General features: G+C 51.2%; 2 protein-coding genes across 5 annotated transcripts in view; one reads left to right on the top strand and one right to left on the bottom strand.

Annotated features, from left to right (window-relative positions):
* CHST8 (carbohydrate sulfotransferase 8) overlaps positions 1-19665 on the top strand; it is a 337093-nt gene that overhangs the window by 125259 nt on the left and 192169 nt on the right. The window lies entirely within an intron of this gene.
* On the bottom strand, positions 6920-14365 carry LOC128334189 (nascent polypeptide-associated complex subunit alpha, muscle-specific form-like). 3 transcript variants are annotated; one of them, XM_053270558.1, is made up of 7 exons: positions 13912-14365; positions 11986-12669; positions 11470-11595; positions 9727-11162; positions 9111-9417; positions 8189-8366; positions 6920-7490 (listed from the first exon to the last, which is right to left on the bottom strand). In XM_053270558.1, the coding sequence occupies exons 1-4, from the start codon at positions 13916-13918 to the stop codon at positions 9730-9732; spliced, it is 2250 nt and encodes a 749-aa protein (XP_053126533.1). In that variant the 5' UTR covers positions 13919-14365; the 3' UTR covers positions 6920-7490; positions 8189-8366; positions 9111-9417; positions 9727-9729. The 3 variants fall into 3 exon arrangements, with proteins under 3 accessions (XP_053126533.1, XP_053126532.1, XP_053126534.1); XM_053270557.1 differs by having other exon boundaries at positions 8189-9417; XM_053270559.1 differs by having other exon boundaries at positions 8189-9417; positions 9727-11159.

The following is a 19665-nucleotide window of genomic DNA, read 5'->3' as shown; positions in this document are numbered from 1 at the left end:
AACTTTCGGCCATTTCTCAAAGGCAATTCAAAGAGAATGTTGACACAGGGACCGGCCAGATGCAAATACTCCTGCAACCTATTCTTCTGCAGACACACGCGTTCTTAATGCTTTATTGAATTCTTTCTCCTAATTCTACTGTTCTTCTTTTTTGAACTGTATTTCATTATTTTAACTTGCCAGTTGCAAGTCATCTGGAGTTGTGGAACCAAGGGTCACGCGCGCATGTATGAACCAGCCCTAAGTGAACAAAGAACTAGATTTGGACATGTGTGCCCTGGGTTCAAGGCCCACCTGCAGTTTTTATCATCACAGGCAGGACAGAGAGCAAAGGAAAGGAGGGGGAGGTTGTGGGGTGTGAGAGGTAGAATGCCAGTTTCTGAGCTGCAACCTGGTGGCCTCTCCCCTGAGGTTCGCTGAGGACGCCTGGTTTCAGATTTCACCTGCGATGTTATATCTAGGACTGCATCGGATATTTAGTTAGTTAGTTAGTTAGTTAGTTAGTTAGTTAGTTTCTTTTATTAGTTTGTTTATTTGTTTATAATATTTCTGTACTGCCCAAAACTTGCGTCTCTGGGTGGTTTACAATTAAAATCATTTAAAACATCAAATGAATGGACAATTAAAATCATTTAGAACATTAAAAACAAAATTTTAAAACTATAAATCTAATTAAAAGATTTGCATATATATTTGCATTCGAACATTTATTTGAATGCAATATTTGCATTCAAACATTTGCACCCCTAGGCCCCAATAATGATAAGACACGCTTAGTTGGAAGAAACTAGGGCCACTTTATTAATTTGACATAATACAGCCAGCACCGAGGGACACTAATCAGAATGCGGGGACTCCGTTCCACCCAAGTGGGTCAGCCTCGTGAGGAGGTCTGCGCCTCTGCCAAGCGAAGGGCTGGATACTGACTCAGCCAGGCACCAAGTCCTGATGTCGTCCCACCGCAGGGTTACCCCCACTGATGGGGGGCCAGGCTGAGCCACACTACTCTGAAAAGTTAGCTCAGGCCGCCCTCCAGAAAGGGGCACATCCCAGCCCCCTGTTCTTCAGCCCCTTCCCACCTTAAATGGTCCTCCGGCCCAACACCAATTACCAAATACCAACCCAAACCCGCACTCTCCTGCCGTGACCAAATGACATAAAATAGAGTGAAATTCCTAATAACTAATCAGTGAGACGGGGTCTATGACAACTCACCATGGCCAGCTCACCACAGCCAACCAGTTGGCCGCGGCAAGTTGTCCCATTCCCATGAGGAGTAGGCGGGGAAAGGCCGCACCAAGCGCCAATCAGGTGCGACCCCCCCAAATTCCTACTTGGCCTCAACTAGTGACCAGATAACCTTCACTGAGAATGGGACAGACGGGCAGGTGCATTTGCCCAAGGGCAACTAACAGCTGGAGAGCAGAGATGGCTGCTTATAGAGGTGATCCTCCATTCTCATTGGTTCACCTGCATCATGTGTGTGCGGGGGATAATAACTGCAGCCGATAGGTCGGCCCGCATCACATGCCTGTCCATGGGGCCAGAGACACAACCCCTCCCACTACAGATCACAGCAGCAGGGAACGACATTTCCCATTACTGGAGGGATTGGGGCTGCCATTGCTTCCCTGAGCCACTACTTTGGCAGCATCCCCCCCCCATCTCTCTTTCTGCAAGTGGTTCCAACCAATCAGGATCATGTAGTGAGCATGCTGGCATCACAGAGGGTAAATGAAGCTCAGTTCCTCAGATGATCCCAGGGTCTCAAACGATGGCCCTCCTTCCGTTGCTGGCCTACAATTCCCATCATCCCTGGCTATTGGCCATTGTGACTGGGGATTATGGGAGTTGTAGGCCAACAAGTGCTGGAGGGCCACAGATTAAGACCCTTGAAATGTTAATACAGTGGATATGTGGTGGGGGGCTTTAACCTCCCCCCCCCACCACCACAGTTCCATTCCAGATCCCCCTCCCCTACCACCATTTCCTCTAGGAGGGAATAGCAACCATGAGGGCCCAATATGGATTGGGTCTGGAGTGGGAGTGGGAGTATTAACACCCCCTCTTCTTACACCAAATCCTGATCAGACACCCTTCGCCGCTGCCATTTCTTTTGAAAAAAGCAAGCACACAAGGGCCAGATCACATGTCTAGCATAGTTCGACTCTTTTGCTTAAGTTTCTGTTGATTGGTGGACAGGCCTTGGGTATTGTAGAATGGTCAACCAGGAGGGGTCCTTTTGCTAAACAGTTGCGTGCCAAAACTAGCAGCCAGGGATTGTCCAGTGTATTCCGTCTTGCAGGGGACCAGTTATGGTGCAGCCCCTCCTAAACCAGCCAGGGAAACTCAACTCCTTTGGCAGCCTTCCAATACCACCAGTTGTCAGGAACCTAATTAACTCACCTGTAGATTTCTCAATCCCTATGACCTGCTGAGTGTTCCAGGCAGCTGCCGAGAATCTTAGTCATAAAAAACAAGGTCAACAAGCTGGAAACGATCGAGTTGCCATCCAAGTCCAGAGAACGGCGGCAGAATCCCTTTACGGCTTGAAGCTTGGTCAGAGAGAGAGCCGCAGGCAGACAGAAGTAAAATGGGAAATTAGAAAATAATTCAGAGTTATGGCTGTCCCTCAGTTAAAGCAACATGCATTTTAGTTGATAGCTTGGACAAGCTATAAATAAAATTTGCATATATTTGCATAGGAGTGTTCTGAAGCAAGAGGAGTACTTGTATTTCACTCTTTCCCCCACTTCTGGAGCTTGCTCTGACAGGGAACCACCTTTTTCCTCTTATCCTTTTTTCTGGTTAAATGGCTTTGAGAACTTCTGTGCTGGAAAGTGGAACATTTATTTATTTATTTATTTATTTATTTTCACATCTATATCCCGCTCTTCCTCCACATAGCCCAAAGCAGCAGACATGGTTATGTTAATCCTCGCAACAACCCTGTGAGGTGGGTTAGGTGGAGGGAGAATTGACTGGCCCAGAGTCACTCAGTGAGTTTCAGGGCTGAGTTTCATGGACTTGGGTCTCCCCAGTCCTAGTTCAACACTCTAACCACTACCCCACACTGCCTCACATGCCGTGCAGCATTCCACGGGCATTTTGCGCACTGTGGGTGCTGCTTCATCAACCCCAAAGTGCAAATTGAGTTAGTGTGCACTTGTGCTAGTGCTGAGATTGTGCAAGGGAGTTGCATGATGGTACAGCCCTTCTTCCCAATGGCTGTGGAATAATCACAGAACACCCTGGTGCATCTCCCGCACAAGGAGGAGGCCCGCTCAAGCACCTGCTTTGGCTCTGACCAGGCCTTGCTCCACAAAGGAGCAGGACCCCAGGCTCCTACAGAATCCCCCTGCTGCAGCCTGCCTTTGCTGACTCAACAGCTCCTCCTTCAAGCTCTTCCCTCCAGCTGCTGCTGTGCTGTTAGACCCAGGGATAGAAACAGTGTGACGGAGGCGGAGACTTCCATTTGCCAATATAACGTGAAGCCCAAGGAGAGCGGGTCTTGTGGTAGCAAGTCTGAATTGTCCCCTTTGCTAAGCAGGGTCTGCCCTGGTTTGCATTTGGATGGGAGACAACATGCATGAGCACTGTAACATCTTCCCCTCAGGGGATGGGGCTGCTCTGAGAGGAGCACCTGCCTGCTTGCATGCAGAACGTTTCATGTTCCCTCCTTCTCCATAGATAGAGCTGGGAGAGACTCCTGCCTGCAACCTTGGAGAAGCTGCTGGCAGTCTGGGTAGACAATATTGAGTTCAATGGAAGAGTGATCTGACTCAGTAGAAGGCAACTCCCCATGTTCCAAAGCTGAGATGGATGCATCCATTGGAACCCCGATGCCTGCAAATATAGAGAGGCTGTTTAGGGTTGGTGCTAGCAGCCTGGCTTATGCGGGGCCGTGTGGCAATATACACATAGGCAGCCAACTCATTAACTGCATCGTCTTGTCGTTTCTCTAATAAATTTATCTACTTTAAACGACTCTTACAGATGCTCAAACGGAACAGAAAACACAAGCACCCTCTTTGGCAAGTGTTTTAATATTTCGAACGCTTGTGGCAGTTAGAGAAAGCTGTGAAGATCAGTTGTTCAGAGAAGAATAGTTCACCGTCGGAGAGGCAGGCTGGAGGTCACCAGGGCTTTCTCTGGAACGCTTCCTCCTCTGTGTGGTTGCCGCTCTCTCTTTTGCCTTTGATATGTGGCTTGTAAAATAAATTTGTGTGGAAAAAGAGAACGTTATAAATGAGCTCTTGCCTCAAATCCGCACATCACATACATCATCCTCTCATGTTTCATATTCAGAGGAGGAGACACTGGCATTTGGTTCCAGGGCTTTTGTGCATCTATTTCCCTACATTTTCAATATTTCTGTTTTTATAATTGCCTGCTTTTAGAGCTGGTCGCCTTACTGCATTCTTATTTGGACTAGGCATGATCGAGGAGAGTATAGAGTTGCCAACTTGTGATTTTGGCCGAGCAGTGGTGGCATCCTGCATCTGGAGCTGCCTCTGAAAACAGATTCACTGGAAACTAGAGTATATCCAAGAATACAAATAGCCATGACTGGAAACCAGTATTCCCAGATATTGGCTACAACTTCCTGCCATCCCCAGCTGCAAAGAGCTTTGACTGGGGATTATGAGAGTTGCAGTCAACAGTATCTAAGAATACCTGTTGTAGGGAACATTGCTGGGAACTAGAGTTAGTGCAGGTAGGGCTGCACAACTTCAGCCCTCCAGGAGCTTTTGGACTACAACTCCCATCATCCCCAGCCACAGTGGTCCATAGTCAGGGATGATGGAAGTTCTAGCCCAACATCTGCAGGAGGGTCGGAGTTGTGCAGCCTGAGTTAGTGCAAAGTTCAGCTACACAGGTCCTAACTGGGTCTATGGGCATATCTTCACCTGACGCCATCTCTGCATTCTTTTCGGCCCAGGTAGAAACCCTTTTCTTTGTCTGAGCCTGAAGTTCATGTGGCTTTTCTGCTGGATTTTCCATTTGTTTGCTGATCTGCTCCATCATTTTATTTTATTTTATTGCCTGAGGTGTTATATGTATTGTAGTGGGCAGGACCCAGATTAAGTTAGTCATGACAGCCCCATTGTCTTAAGTCCCCATGGCAGCTCCCTTATCCCCCCGCAATCCCCTCTTCTCCAGCCTAAACATGCGCGGCTCTCTGAACCATTCCTCACAGGACTTGGTGTCTAGATGCCTTGCCATCTCGGTCGCCAGCTAGAATGTGGTGTGCAGAACTGGACAAAGCATTCCAAGTGAGGACTGACCAGAGCAGAACAGAGTGACGGGATCACTTCTCATGAGCTGGGCACTCTCCCTCTGTTAATTCAGTCTTGGTCCACTGCCCTCTACCTTGACTTCAGCCCGATACGGGCTACATGCTTCCTTCTGGTACTTTCCATCTGGCCGCTTTATAGGCCTGATCCTGTAGGCTGCTGACACTGGAAGGAAGGGAAGGGAAGGGCAGAGGAAGGAGGGAAGAATGAGCAGAGAGTGGAGCGTGCGGAGAAGATGAAGAAATGGCAGACGGAAGAATCTGAAGTGGTATTGTCCACAATTGCAACCTCAGGCTTCTACATAAAATTCTGTTTTGTTGACAGTTTGATTTCTGTTCAACTTTCTGATGCCCACAGCTGCCAGCATCACTTTCCCCTGCTGAAATGGAGCTACCTGGCATCTGATCCCAGCTTTGTGTGAGACAAACAGAGGGGCTAAAAATAGCTCAGCCCCCCCTCCTCCACCAGACCTTTCAGCTTTTCTACCACCACGGGGCCTAATTACTAGCCCTGCAACCCATCCATCTTTGGCGAGAAGAAGGTTTGACTGTCCTACACTGATAGAACAGCTCTTTGAATTTGGCACCTGCCATTTGGAAACCTTCTTCTGAGCCTCAATATTTGCAGATATCAAAATGCTACGCAGATCAATAAGACCTTGGTCCAAGAGGAATAGAAAAAAGGGTGTTCCAGGATTAATTGAGTCATATGATGGACAGTTAATCATTGCTCACACAGTGTTCAGCATTCCACAGATAAGCTCATCTTTGCTTTCAGATGGATACTGAGAAGAGGAGAGGCTCGGCATCAGAAATCGCTTTTGGCTCTCCAGCTTGGCATGCTTGTTCTTCAACTGTTCTTTGGATGCACAGAGTTGAAAGGAATCAGATTTCAAATATTACTTTTAATGTTGGTTATTCTGCAGATATCGGCTTAGCACCCAAATATAGTATCCAAATATTTGCTCTAGTGAGTTGACTTGTGCCAATAGTTGTTAATTGACATGAAATTCTATTTAAGATCTGATTATTTAATAGTTGGCATGCAATGGCACTTTGTTTCTGACATAAATTGATAGCTAACATGCAATAGTATTTCAGATCTTCCAAAATTGAATAGACACAAGGAAATTAATGGCTGACTACTGATAGCTTTCATAGCTGAATTCTAAGTAAAGTCCAAAGGAAAAGGTATGATAACGGAAAAGTGGCAACCCTGTCAATTCTGAGCATCAAATTTAACCTGAATCTCTCTGGCTTCTATATCGTGTGGGTGTCCAGCATATTCTCTACCAAAAAGTATTGAATGACTGCTTCAAGGCCAACTGAGGTGGGGGGTGGGTGGGTGTGGAGATAAAGGAAAGCAGTGGAGTAAAGTAATCTGTAATTAAATACAGTTTTTCTCTGGTCAATTTAATTTAAGAATAAGAAAAAGACTACCACAAATGTATCAAGAACTTTGTTTAGAAGCCAATCCAATTAGTTGGCTAGTTAATCACTGATGGCCTCATCCACAGGGATGAGTGCTAACTGGTGCTAACCAATGAACTGAAAAGGTGAGCTCCATCCAGAGGCCAGGACCCTGGCAGCTGCAGAGCAACGTGGCTTGTCCCCAGCCCCCCAAAGACACAGAGACATAGTTTGGGTGAAAAGGGCCACAACTTTATTCACCAATAACAATAATAACCCATAAGACCCATAATAACCGTGTGACCAGCCTAATTCTAACTCAAACCCCAAACGCAGAACGGAGTAGGCGAAAAAACTCCCAACAGTGGCCAATGTGTTGAGAGCCAAAAATTCCTACTCGGCCCCAGAAGGGCGACCAGTCACTAGACCCGCTCTGCTCCAGGGAAGGGAGGGAGGGGGATGCTTGGCCCAAACGGAAGAGCTGGGGCGGGGAAATAGTAATAATAAGAGAGAGACCAGCCCGCCTGCCCAAATCGTTTCCCCCCAAGTGAACCACAATGACATCAGGCCCAGGGAACCTAGCTCAATCATCCCAAATGGCAGGGAGCAACTGGCTCCATAACATGCCCCTCCTACCCAACCAAGAAACTGAAGCCCGCTTTCCAAAACCCAGCTGGGTGCCCCAATGGCACTCAAAGTTATGAGCTGGCCCTCTTGAAGGCTCCAAAGACCGACAAATGGCCGCAAACCAGGAACCGAACAGGAGCCGCCGCTCCGCCAGCACCTGCCAAGAAAACAAAAGGTCAGAGCGGGCACCACCAACTTCCATTCAGCGCACGTAGCGCCGCACCACCAAGGACTTCCATCGCCCTCTCCTTTGAACGACATGCGAGCAGCCGTGGTGGCAGCCCCAATCCAAAAGGAGTGCAGTGTAAGTCCCTCCAAGGGAACCCCGGCCAAGATCAAGGCCCTTTGTATAACTGCCAGGAACTGATACAGGGTGAGGGGTACCTTGTCCTCGTGCACAAAAAGGCAGCCCTCCGGAAAGGACCCGAGATCCAGGTAACGCCTCAAGGCAGCTACCGGACAAATCGAAGGGTCGCTGCTGGCCGCCAGACGAACAACACAGCCGGGAGCAGGTGGTCACCCAAGGGCAGCCCCATAGTACCATAAGGGGCATGCTTGGGGGAAGGCAAAATTCCCATGGGGTAAAACCCAGAGGTCCCCCCTGCACCTGAGATTGCTGTCGGCGAAGTTACAGAGCCGCCCCCTCCAGGGGCCAAAGCCGGCCTGTTACCCAGCCACACCTGCTCTCCCGCCCCTTGGAGCCCTGCAGTGATCACCGGAAAACCCAACGGAGGACCCATGCCCCAAGGCTGTGTGTAAGGTGCCCCAAATGGGGCAGGTCCCCATCCACCCATGGCAGGCATCGGCCAGGGTCCAGAGGGCCACTGGCCGGTGCCGCCGGTGCAATAGGCTCACCCGGGGGCGGAGGCAAAGATGGATCCACAGGGGGGGATCCGATGGCAGCGGGGATCCTGGATCCGCAGGAGAAGGCATCGCAGGAACGGAAACGCCAAGCACTGGCAACAGAGGATCAGCCGGCTCTGCAGGCAGCGCTGGGCCGGGCGGGCCCTCGCCCTTTTCAAGAGCTCCTAACCTGTCAGAGAGAGATTTTCGTAACTGTGTTCCAGCAGCACCACGCGTGCGTCGAGGAACTTCCTTCGGCGCTCCAGACGGGCCAGCCCCCTTGCTTCCAACAGAAAGGAAGCCTTGGCCTTCTCCAGAGCTTCCATTCTGTTGATCAGGCCCCTAATTAGAACCATCTCCCCATCATCCTCATCAGAGGAAGAAGCTGGAGGTGCAGGCCGCTTGGCCCCCTGATAGGCTGACCACCGGTTTTCTCCTTGGCTTTCCTAGGCATGTGGGCGAATTGCAGGGGCCCAGAATAACCAACCCCCAATGCCACCATAAACAACCCCGAAAACCCCACGGGCAAAAGAACACGACGGGCGTGGAGAGAAGAGCGCCCAGAGAGCCACTCGCTGCCCTCCTGAGAGACCCCCACTCCGAACCCCCAAAGAAGCCAACGGAAGAGAAGAGGGACACGAAAAATGCCAGTAACCCCAAGGCCAACCAACACCCCCACCCAAACGCAGGGAGCGGCAGGGCCCCAAATAGGTGCCACCAATCAGAGCAACCACCAGTCCCGCCCAGTTAGGCTGCCCAATACGCCCCAGGCCAGGAAGGCCCAACCCGGACAAACCAAGGGCCCCAAGCCCCGAAGATGCCGCCCCGGGGCCGATGCCGCCGCACTCCAGCCGCAGGCCGTTGCCCCCTCAGGCTGCTAAAATGACCGCCGATGTCCGGGGAAGCCGCCGCTCGGCAGGTCGATGCTACCCACCAAAATATACCACTCTTCCGATCCTCGGGCACACCCCGCCCCCCGTCCGCTCCGGTTTAGGCCAAGAAAAAGGTCTATGGAAGAGCTCCTTCCTCCACGGATGCTCAGCCCGAACTGAAGAGCTGGGGCGGGGGAAATCCAGCAAGGGCCCAAGCCCCGCCCCCCAAACTGAACGGGCCAATCAGGTGCCTTTGGGGCCTCCTGCGGACAAACTCCCTCCCCTCCGCAGGAGGCCAAGGGGAGGGGCATCCCGTGTGGCTTGCTTCTCTTTCTTGGGGGCAACTTGTCTGGCTCTTCGCAAAAGGACCTAAGCAAAATACAAAAGAAAGAAATATTCTGATCAATGAAGATGCAGAACTGTAGCCGTAACCTCTATACCTCAACCCAATCTGTACTAATGTTAAAACAACATCATTTTAAAATTATCAACACCAGAAGACAACACGTAAAATGTTAAGATTTACCGATTTTAAAAATGAAGTGATATAACTTGCGATCATATGGGAGGGGGGAAGCTGTAATATACAGGGTGAAGACGGGCCCGTCAGAGTTCTCCCCAGCAGGCCGTCTCCAGTCCTGCTGCTTAGGAGGACACCCAGCGAGAGACGAGACTTGCCTCTCAGTGGCGCCAGGGGTAGCCATACTGAAGGGAGATCTTCATTTCCTCCTCCCGCTCCACGAAATACTGCCTCCGGCCGGCTGATGTCCACTGAGCCGCCTCTTCCCTCGCTCTTTGAGCCCGCCGCCGCATCAGCTCCCGGACGGGCCGTTGCTCCTCCGTCATGGGCCGGGAGACTTCCAGGTGGGCCGGGGGCGTCCTCCAAGGGATGAACGTGTCCCCCTTAAACTCCTGCTCTGCTGTCGTGCGCTGGGGACCAGGTGGAAGGACCGGATGCTCCGTGGAGGCTTGGTGGGCAGGGAGGACGGGTCGGTGGGTTGGTGTGGGACCCCAAGGCTGTGGCTGTGGTTGCGGGGCCGGCGGGAGCTGGCCAAAGGTCCTCCCAGCAAGACCGTGCATCCGCAAGGTATTTGGCTGCGCCAGGGAGGAGGGCCGGAGCATGAAGGGACAGGATCCCGGCGGCCTCCACACTGGCGTGGATTGTGGGTGGGCCAGGGAGCTAGGGGGGAGGTTGGCCATCGGCATGGCTGCTGGCCTGGCCATGGAGCTGGGCGGTGCCTTCCCTGCTGGTCTGCTTGGCAGGGCTGCCAAAGGCCTTGGTGGTGGCTCGGCTGTGCTTCCCGATGGTGGCCTTCCCATGGACATTGCTGGTGTCTTTTGGGGCACGCTCTGCCCGGGATGTCCCTCTGCACTCTTGGATTTTGCCGGGGGGCCCAGGGCATGGAACACCTGCACGGAGTCCCGCATCATTCTGGCCAGGCTGCTCCTCGGAGTCGGGGGCACAGCCTGGGCGGATCCACTGGACTCTGCCCCCACTTTCTGCCTCTTGGTGTCCCCAGCTTCGGCTTCAGGTGGTAGCAGCCGTGCTTTCCCCCTTCCTGGCAGGACCTGAGGCATTTTCAACAGCTTCTGGCCTGGCATGCTTCCTGCAGGTTTCATCGGCTGATGGGGTTGGGCGGCCAGCTCCAGATGGCAAGTGGGGATCTTCTGCACGGTTCTCCCTTCCTTCTGGTCCAGGGGTGCTTTGGCCGTCTCTCCAGATCTCGCCTCCCCCTCAGCCTTTGGGCTTCCCCGTGGAACCTTGGGTGCTGGCACGCTCTCTGCCCCTGCTGCCCTTGCCCTCTTTCCAATGTTCTCTGCAGGGAGTTTCCTGCCCACCAACTCCCCATATGTGCGGTCCTTGGCCTTTTTGGTCGCAGAGGAGATGGGCGGCAAAAAGTCAAAGAGCTGCAGCCTTGGCTTGGCGCATTGGGTGTTCTTGTCTCCTGGGGCTACCAGGTGGGAAGCCGTTCCCTTTGCGATCACTTTGGTTGGCTGTGGAGGAGGAGGCGGGAAGAGGAATTCCGGAAGCAACTGCGGGGCTGTTCCTCCCTTGGCCGGTCCTCGACCCTTCAGCTGGGGAGGAGATGGTGGGTGGCGCTCCTGGGTCCCTGCTAGAAAGGAAGAAGAGAAGTCAGTTGTTTGGGAAAAGACGGAGCAAGTCTGTAACTTCCAGGCAAGTTCTACTCATGAAAACATTTCGATGGAGAAGAGTTGCAAAGGAATGGGGTCCCAAAGGCCGGATCTGGGCTCTGGGATCTGGGCAGCTTTTCCCCATCCCAAGGCACAGATGCTGAGGGAGTGGCATTCCCCCCAACCCACATCAGACCTCCACTCTTCAACTCTCTTAGCACAAGGTTCTCGCAGGGCTGGTGGGGCCAGTCACGGGACTGTCCTTCCCCCACAATGGTGCACACCCACCTCTGTGTGATCCCAACTCTGGGATCTTCATTCTTCGTGCAGCACCGGTGCTGAAGCCTTCTGCCTTCTGAGTTGCAGGCTCCTTGATTTGGATGTCCAGTGTCTGCTCAGTGGCAGGAATCAAGACTGAAAGAGAAGGACGGAGGATGACCAGGGGATGGGTCAGGATCTGATCCAGAGCCAGCCCTGCCGTGTGGTAAGGGGAGGTGGTGGATTTCAGTCCCGAGGGAGGGCGAGGGAAGGTGGCAGGGCTGACTCCTTAGGGGGCTCGAGCAGTCACGGATGGGTGGGGTAAGGGGTGAGGGCAGCAGGAATTCTCATCCGAAGACAGCTTTCAAACATTGCACATCAGGGCAGACATTGAGTCATCCAGTGATCAGCTCTTGCACATTTCCAAAAACCCTGGGAATATATTTCGAAGACCATGGCCTCAGGAGAAGGATTGCGCCAGACCCATGGGAAGGACACAGGGAGCCCTAGGCGGGAGGACGCCCCTTTCCCAGCATCAGCACTCACCTCTGGACGCACGGAGAATGTCCGTCGGCTTGCCGCTCCTGGGCTGATCCGGTGGGGCTGGGCGGAACCCCCCAGCGGCAGGGGTGGTGCTGCTGCCTTCGGATTGCAGCCGGTGTGCCAGCAGGACCAGATTCCTCTTGCGCGCCGGGTCCGCCCTGGCCGGCTGGGCCAGAGATCTTCTTGCAGCAGGAGGGATGGGGGCAAGCTGGGCCAGAGATGTTGTCTCCGCAGGAGGGATGGGGGCAAGCGTGGCATGTCTGTAGCCAGGAGCCTCCCTCACCCTATGCAAGAATGGTGGGAACTCTTCCGGCTCTGGAGGTCGCAGCTGGCCAATGGATGTATGGCCAGACAATTGGGCCATGGGGCCCGCAGTGGGACGGCTGGGGGCCAGCGGCCCAAAGAAGGGTCCGGGGAGATGGTAGAGGGATGCCGCCGGTGAGCCAGGCCACTGGTGCTCCCGCTGCGGCTTCCGCAGATCTCCCTCTGCTGGGTCTCTGTGGTCCCTGCTGTCCCTCCCTTCGATGGACTGAAGGGAGAGGTCAGAGACCGAGGACCACATGGAGGTGGAACCAATGGTCGGCGTCGGTGTCTCGAGGAAGCTGCTGGGCGAACCGCCTCCTTCCCCAGCCCAGCTCGCGCTCGTACAGGCGGAGCCAGCAGACGGCCTCTTTTCAGTCGACTCATCTGTAAGAAAAAGGAAGGGGGCACCTTGATTTCTGTCATTCCTACAACAGCCCTGCAAAGGAGGCCCAACCGACGCCTTGCTGGTGGGAAGGGAAGAGGCAACTACCCAATTGCCCCGAGGCCTCCCTCTGAACCCATGGCTTCAGTCACTTGGAAGGAGGCACCCACCTCCCTGCTGGGATGCCCGAGTATTGTACCACTCTTCAGGTGAGGAAGCCCAACAACCCTGATGTGGAGAACTAGCGGCACTCATGCCCCGCTCCGCCTCTTAGTCCCCGAGGACTTCCAGAGGGGCTCCTGCATCTCATTGAGTTTGAGCAGGCCAGATTAGATGGCTGATGTGCATGCAGCTGCCACAGTCAGGGCACTTGTCTCTACCCTGCTATGGTCTGCAACAGCAAAGAGTCGCTCTCCAAGGTTCTGGGGTTCCCCCAACTGCTCAACATTGACCCTCCTGTAGATGTAGGACTACAGCTCCCATCATCCCTGGCTGTTGGCCGCTGTGGCTGGCTGGGGATTATGGGAGTTGTAGTCCAAAAACAGCTGGGGAGCCATAGCTGAGCAGGCCTGCTTTAACCGAAGATGCTAAGAACTTTGCCTGGGACCTGAGGGATGCAGAGCACGGCCAAATCTGCTCCTCTCTGAGCACTCTTGGTTCCAGGAGGCCAGAGAATGTTGTGGTTCGAATCGGATTCCAGAGTGAGAGGCAGTTAGCCTGAGCTGAAGGGGCAGCCCTGGGAGGAACTGGGGAGGAAATTAACCAGAACCAGTGAAAGAACCCCTTTGCACCCATTCTGCCTATGGAAAGCCTCTCCCAAGCAGGAGTCGATTCTTTTGGATACTCTGCACAGTCCTGGACACTAGTTCAAACACACCCCTATTACATTCCCCTTCATTAGGATTCTGATGACTTCCTTGTCTCGTGCCTGTAAGACTTTGGAAGGGGCCATTGATGATTCCAGATAAGAATGAACTATCTAAAAAGGCTGGGGAAAGGGGATAACCTCTTTGGACAGAAGGTAGAACAAAGTGGAAAGGGAAGGCGTGGTATAAAGTCAGATAAAGGAAAGCAAGGGAAATGTCACCCAAGAGCAGACACAGGGCACAATCCATCCAAATGAATTGCCACCTGGTCCCTCCTTTATTCTACCAAGAAAACCACATGGCTTTGTGGTCTCCAGGAATCGACACCAACTCACAACCTTCCCTTTCTTTTTCCTCCTGGATGGCACCATTTCCTACCTGCCATGATGACTTTCAATGTCTAAAGAAGTCCACTGGACAACTAAAACAACGACGACGACAAGAAGATGATCTCTCTGGTGAGAGCAGACCAGGCAATCTCTCCAATGAGAAGAGCCTGCTGTCAGTACTCTTTAACCGCTGGAAAGTCAGTTAGGGAGTGGGCAACTGAAGCCCGATGATGCGTCATTGTTTATCGCGGTCCCTATGGCAACCTGCAGCTGGTGGGGTGGGGGCCAGAAGAATGTCAGAAGCAGGTCGTGATGATGCAAGATGATGTCATGGCCATCTTCACACAGGCTCTCTACCGATATCAAACCATCCATCAAACCATCCATCTTCTTCACTTAGACGTTCAGAAGGGGAGACCAGACCCAAGTTCCGCAGAGTCCATTTCAAGTCTGTTTGGCCACTGGAAGTCTCTTTGGGGGTTGAATGGAAGTCCAGCCATGCTCTCAGGTTTCCTCTTTGGCATCAATCAGTCAATCAATCAATTATATTAGTGCCCCACCCCTCCAGTACACTTCTGCTTGGGGTGGCTCAGGTTAGTAAAATAGATATAATCTAAAGTAAAAGATTAATAAAATTGAAGAAGTTAAAAGACCAAGCTAAAACCACATTTAAAATGACAAATTTTTAAAGTTTCACATTAAAAGTTATTAATAAACAGCTAAAAACTAAAAAAAATTAAAGGACCTACCAGATTATAAGCAGCAGAAAAGACATTAAAAAGCATCTTTTAAAAGATATGTTATTGTGGTTGTGTTTTTTAAAACACTGAGGGAGTCAGCATGGCAAAGCTCTTCCAGGAGGGCATTCCAAACTGAGGGGCCACAAGTGAGAAGACAACTGAGAAGACCCTGTCTCTAGTCCCCACCAACTGGATTGCTGTTAGGTGGGTCAAACACTCATGAAGCCACTTGCGCCCAAGAGATTCTACAGGTAGATCTAACTGTATAATGATGTTATCATCCACCCCAAATGACCCCAATCTGATAGGGACATCGGAAGCTGTCTTGTACTGAGTCAGACCACTGATCCATCTCATTGAGTATCATCTACGCTGACTGGCAGCATCTTTCCAAGGTTCCAAATGCTGGTGAGAGAATCTGGATAGGTGCATCCATCTGACCCATTTCTCACTTCCCATCTGACCACTCCCCTCTTCTCCTACCTAGCTTTTGGAGTTCACACAACCCTGGTTCGGGAGTGCACCTGGCTCTCTTACCTTGGCTGGGTGCTCCACCTACACAGGTGGGGATCATGTGACCTAGCTGACTCTCTCAAACCGAAGTCGTTGACTGCCGTAGTCACTTTAGCCAGAAAATACCCCACTTTTGCCTGCGCTGCTTCCTTTGTTGATTCCCTTCTGATCTTGGCAGTGTGGAACTGAAGGACTGTACCACTTAGGGTTACTATATTCAAGCTTCCCAAATCCGGGTGGCCTGATTTGCAGATTATGCAGATTACAGACAACTAATTTGCATTATTGATTGATTGATTGGACAGATTTGTATACCCGCCTTCTCTACCCTCCCATGTGATTGGATCCAGAGTAAAATCCAGGCAATCCGGGCAGCACATTTGAAATCCACGTCAATCCGGGTGGAATTTAGCAGCCGGGTGGAGGAACCAAAATCCGGGGGCTCCCCTAAATTCCAGGGTGTCTAAACACACGAAAGTTCAATGAGGCAGGGGAAACCATGTGGCTAAATGGATTGTAATTGTAGAGGACAAGAATGAAGAGCTCTTCACCACCTTATTTCCCAGCAGAGTGAAGAGAACACAAGTCTTTCTTTGGGATACAGATCAATATTTAGTGACCATGTAATATTCAGCCTCATGAAAGACATGTGCTCCACCAGCCTAACAGCTTTGTGACTATGCATTGACTGTTTTATTAATATAATAGCTTTTATGATGTTTATACTTCTACAGTTTTATCGCTTCATCACCTAGTATCTGCTGTTGCAGTTCTATCACTTTGGTAGAATACAGGAGGGGTTGACCATTGCCTCCTCCCACGCAGTCTGAGATGATGCCTTTCAGCATCTTCCTAGATGGCTGCTGTCCGATATAGTACCAGCGGGGATTCGAACCGGCAACCTTCTGCTTGTTAGTCAAGCGTTTCCCCGCTATGCCACGCCTCTAACCATACTTGTAAATCGCCTTATACTTTGTACTGGTCTATGATCATAATCAAGATTGATAGATTGATTGATTGATATTTATGTGGAGTCAGGGGCGTGACTAACAGGGAACAGGAGGTGAAAAATGTCCCTGGGACCATCAGGGAGGCCCCCCCCGCCCCACCCCACCCCGGCAGCCGAGCCACTGCTCCCTCCCTCCCCCCTCTCTGAAGAAGAAGATGGGGAGGGAGCCCATCTTTACCTTTTGTCCTGGGGCCCCCTCCAAACTTGCTACGCCCCTGTGTCAAGTCTGCACATTTATAGGGTTTCCCCACCCGCACCCCCTTGTACAACTGCAGTTGGTATTTCAAAAACAATTCATACCTGGGGTCATTCATGATCCATTTTAATTCATCATAAAAATGTGTGAATAAAGACAGATGGTTTCTGCACTTCTGCTTACGCTAGAAGATGAAAACCTGAAGACAGAGTCTAGTTTGTTTTGCGGCAGATATTCTTGGTGGTGGCAAGTCAAAGGTAGCGGGGTGCGGAAGAGAAAATGGGGTGAAATCCTGCTCCTGCACAGTTCACTGGCAAGGACTTTTCAGTCACCTGTTAATGGGTTAGTGAGAGTGAAGTCGAGAAACATCCGGCCCGGTCAGACGTTCCAATTCCTCATCTAATCTGGGGGTTCTCAACCTTGGCTGAAGCTATTCTGGTTGAGGGTGATGGGTATTGTAGTCCAACAACATCTGGGAGTGCAAGGTTGGAAACCCCTGATCTGATAGGAACATCGGAAGCTAGCTACCACTGGTCCATCTAATTCAGTATCATCTACACACTGAATAGCAGCAGCTTTCCAAGGTTTCAAGGCAGGAAACCTTCCCTGTCCTACCTGGAGATCCTTCCAGGAATGAAACCTGGGACCTTTCTCCAGAAATAGGAACCTAGGAAGCTGAGCGATGGCCCCATCCTGCAAATTAGAAACTAATCCTCTGCTCTTCCCAATTCCACCCCTCCATTACTATTCTCCATTACCCCACAATCCTCCTCTATTAATTAATCCAGTCATTCCTGTGTGTGTTGTTCAATCTGAAAGACACTTGTGCAGGGGTTTCCAACCTGGTGCCCCAAATGTCGTTGGACTACAACACCCATCACCCCCATGTGCTGTGGCCAACCAGTGCAGCTAGGGAGTTGTAGCGTCACAAAACCTGAGGATGCCTTCTTGAGAGCTCCTGCATTAGGCAGTGGGTTTCAATGCAGTGTTTAAAAAGGTGCTTAGTTTTATGCTTGGGAATCCTTTCTTCCATCCCTCTCTTATTCATTCATTCATTCATTCGATTTCTACACCGCCCTTCCAAAAATGGCTCAGAGCGGTTTACACAGAGAAATAATAAATCAACAGGATGGATCCCTGTCCCCAAATGGATCACAATAATAAAACACACACACACACACAAGATAGACACCAGCAAGAGTCACTGGAGGTGCTGTGCTGGGGGTGGATAGGGCCAGTTACTCTCCCCCAGCTAAATCTTATGCTCCTTGCTGGGTGCTGGGGTTGCCAACGCTCCAGGATGGAGCCGGAATCAGCATCAATGATTCGGTGACTGTGGAACGCAACCTTGGAGGTTTTAATGGCTTGATGTGGTGAAAAATATTGGACAAGAATGTCCCATGGTGGGGAATCTCCAGGAATCGCTTCAGAATGGGCAGTCTGCCTGGACGCACCTCTTCCTTTCTCCTTTGCTCTGATACCTGGTCAGCTTGTCACTTCCGGGCAGGAATGGTGCAGAGAGAGTGTGAGCTGGGCTTGATCTGGCCTTCTCGTTGGACCTTGCCCATTGCCTTCATTTATTGATTGACATTGATATCCTGCTCGTCCTTCCCAGGAGTCCAGAGCAGTGTCCATGGTTCTGTTCCTCCCCACAACAAGTCCGTGAGTGAGGTAGAATCGGCTGAGAGATGGGTGACCTGTCCAGAGTCTCCTGGTGAATTCCATGGCTGAAGCAGGATTCGAACTCGGCTCTCCCAGGTCCAAGTCCAACCCTCTCTCTCTTTAGAGGGAACAGATGAAACAGGGAAAGCAGCAGTGCCTCTGAGGCTGAGCAGACTGCCGGACCTTGAGTCCTGTCTCTGCCCTTGGAGATTTGAAGTTAAGGCTTCAAGGAGAGAAAAGACTTGGCTTTCAACTACCAGAGCTCGGGGGGGTGGAGGAGGGAGTGGGGCGACGGAGAGCCAAACTGCCCATCTTAACGCTCCCCGAAGGGTGGTCCCATAACTCTGATCATAAAAGGTCAGAGCTGGCTGTCACGGCCTTTCCAGGCTCACTTCCAGGTGCTGATTGTTTCCACCTTTGAAGCCCTCCATTAAATGGCTCCTGTAGGAACCAAGTTTAAGTCTCCAGGTGCCTCCCCAGGTGAAATCAGGAGGGTGGTGAGCGGGGAGAAGTCTTCTCAATGGTGTAGGAAATATGGTTCCCCAATAAGCGAGGGCGTCATCCATCTTTCTTAGAAGAAGGCGAGTTTTTTTAATCGACTTGTTCACAGCGGCTTTTAAAGTTTTGTAATTGTCTATCATGTGATGGCTGCTGTTTTGAATTGTCATTAGCCTGGCCTTTCCCTTGACTAGAGATGTGGTGGTTCTTCCCCTCCCAGGCACTGGTTTTTGTTTTTTTTTTACTGTATTTTTAAATTCATGATGTGAATTTTAATGACGTTTTATTTTGGTTTTATTGTAACCCACTCCGAGACCTTTGGGTATAGGGCGGGCTAGAAATGCAAACAAGTGGAATAAAAATGAAAATAATAAATAAAGAGCAGCCCCTCGTTGCTGGGCTCCTTCTCTTTTAGGCGTCCCAAGGGGTGGGGTGTGCATGGATTCAGCACTGCAACACCTTCAGGGGGATGCACGCTCCAGGGAGAGATGCAGACCAACCACTCTGCCGAGAAATGCTAAGGAATCCTCCCCATTGTCTCCTTCCTTGGGACCTTGAAACCAGGAGAGAATTTCAAGGATCTCTTAGCAAATCCACCGGTTAGGACACGTGAGAGCTGCAAGGAGAGGTTTGTCAGTTAGGCTCCGTTTTAAATGCTTGCATGTTGAATGTTGGTTGTGTGTTTCGTAGTCCTGGAAGTGCCTTTGAACAATGATTCTTTCAAAGCAGGCCAGCTCTTCATGCTTTAACTCAGGGCGTCCTAAACTTGGGAACTTTGGCCATTGTGGCTAGGGGTGATGGGAGTTGTAGTCCCAAAAAAGGTTCTCTCCCTGGCAGCATCTCCAAGATAGGGCTGAGAGAGATTCCTGCCTGCAAGCTTAGAGAAGCCCTTGCCAATCTGGGTAGCCCACATTGAACCAGATGGACCAAGAGTCGGACTCAATCTATGGCAGCTCCCTATGTTCCTGTGTAACATCTGGGGACCCAGGTTCCCTGATCCCTGTCTAACCCATCCTTTCCCCCAGGGAAGTGTCACATCCTCATTCAGCACTGTGGAGAACAAGGAGAGATGAATGGCTGGCCGTGCAATGTGCCAATTAGCCCCGGATATCAGGGTTTTCAGTGTTCCCTAAGGAGGCAGTGGGGCAGGGAATACCAGCCTTAAAGATGTGAACCTGTGGCTTG

The sequence above is a fragment of the Hemicordylus capensis genome, chromosome 9, assembly GCF_027244095.1.
Source record: "Hemicordylus capensis ecotype Gifberg chromosome 9, rHemCap1.1.pri, whole genome shotgun sequence".
Lineage (NCBI taxonomy): Eukaryota > Metazoa > Chordata > Lepidosauria > Squamata > Cordylidae > Hemicordylus > Hemicordylus capensis.
The sequence above is the reverse complement of the archived record's forward strand: the minus strand, read 5'-3'. Positions and strand labels throughout refer to the sequence as shown.

Coding starts and splice junctions, on each gene's coding strand:
- LOC128334189 (XM_053270557.1), bottom strand. Junction 11,596..11,985: donor CATTCTCCGTGCGTCCAGAG/GTGAGTGCTGAT, acceptor CTTCTCTTTCAG/TCTTGATTCCTGCCACTGAG. Junction 11,163..11,469: donor AGAGTTGGGATCACACAGAG/GTGGGTGTGCAC, acceptor CTTCCTTTCTAG/CAGGGACCCAGGAGCGCCAC.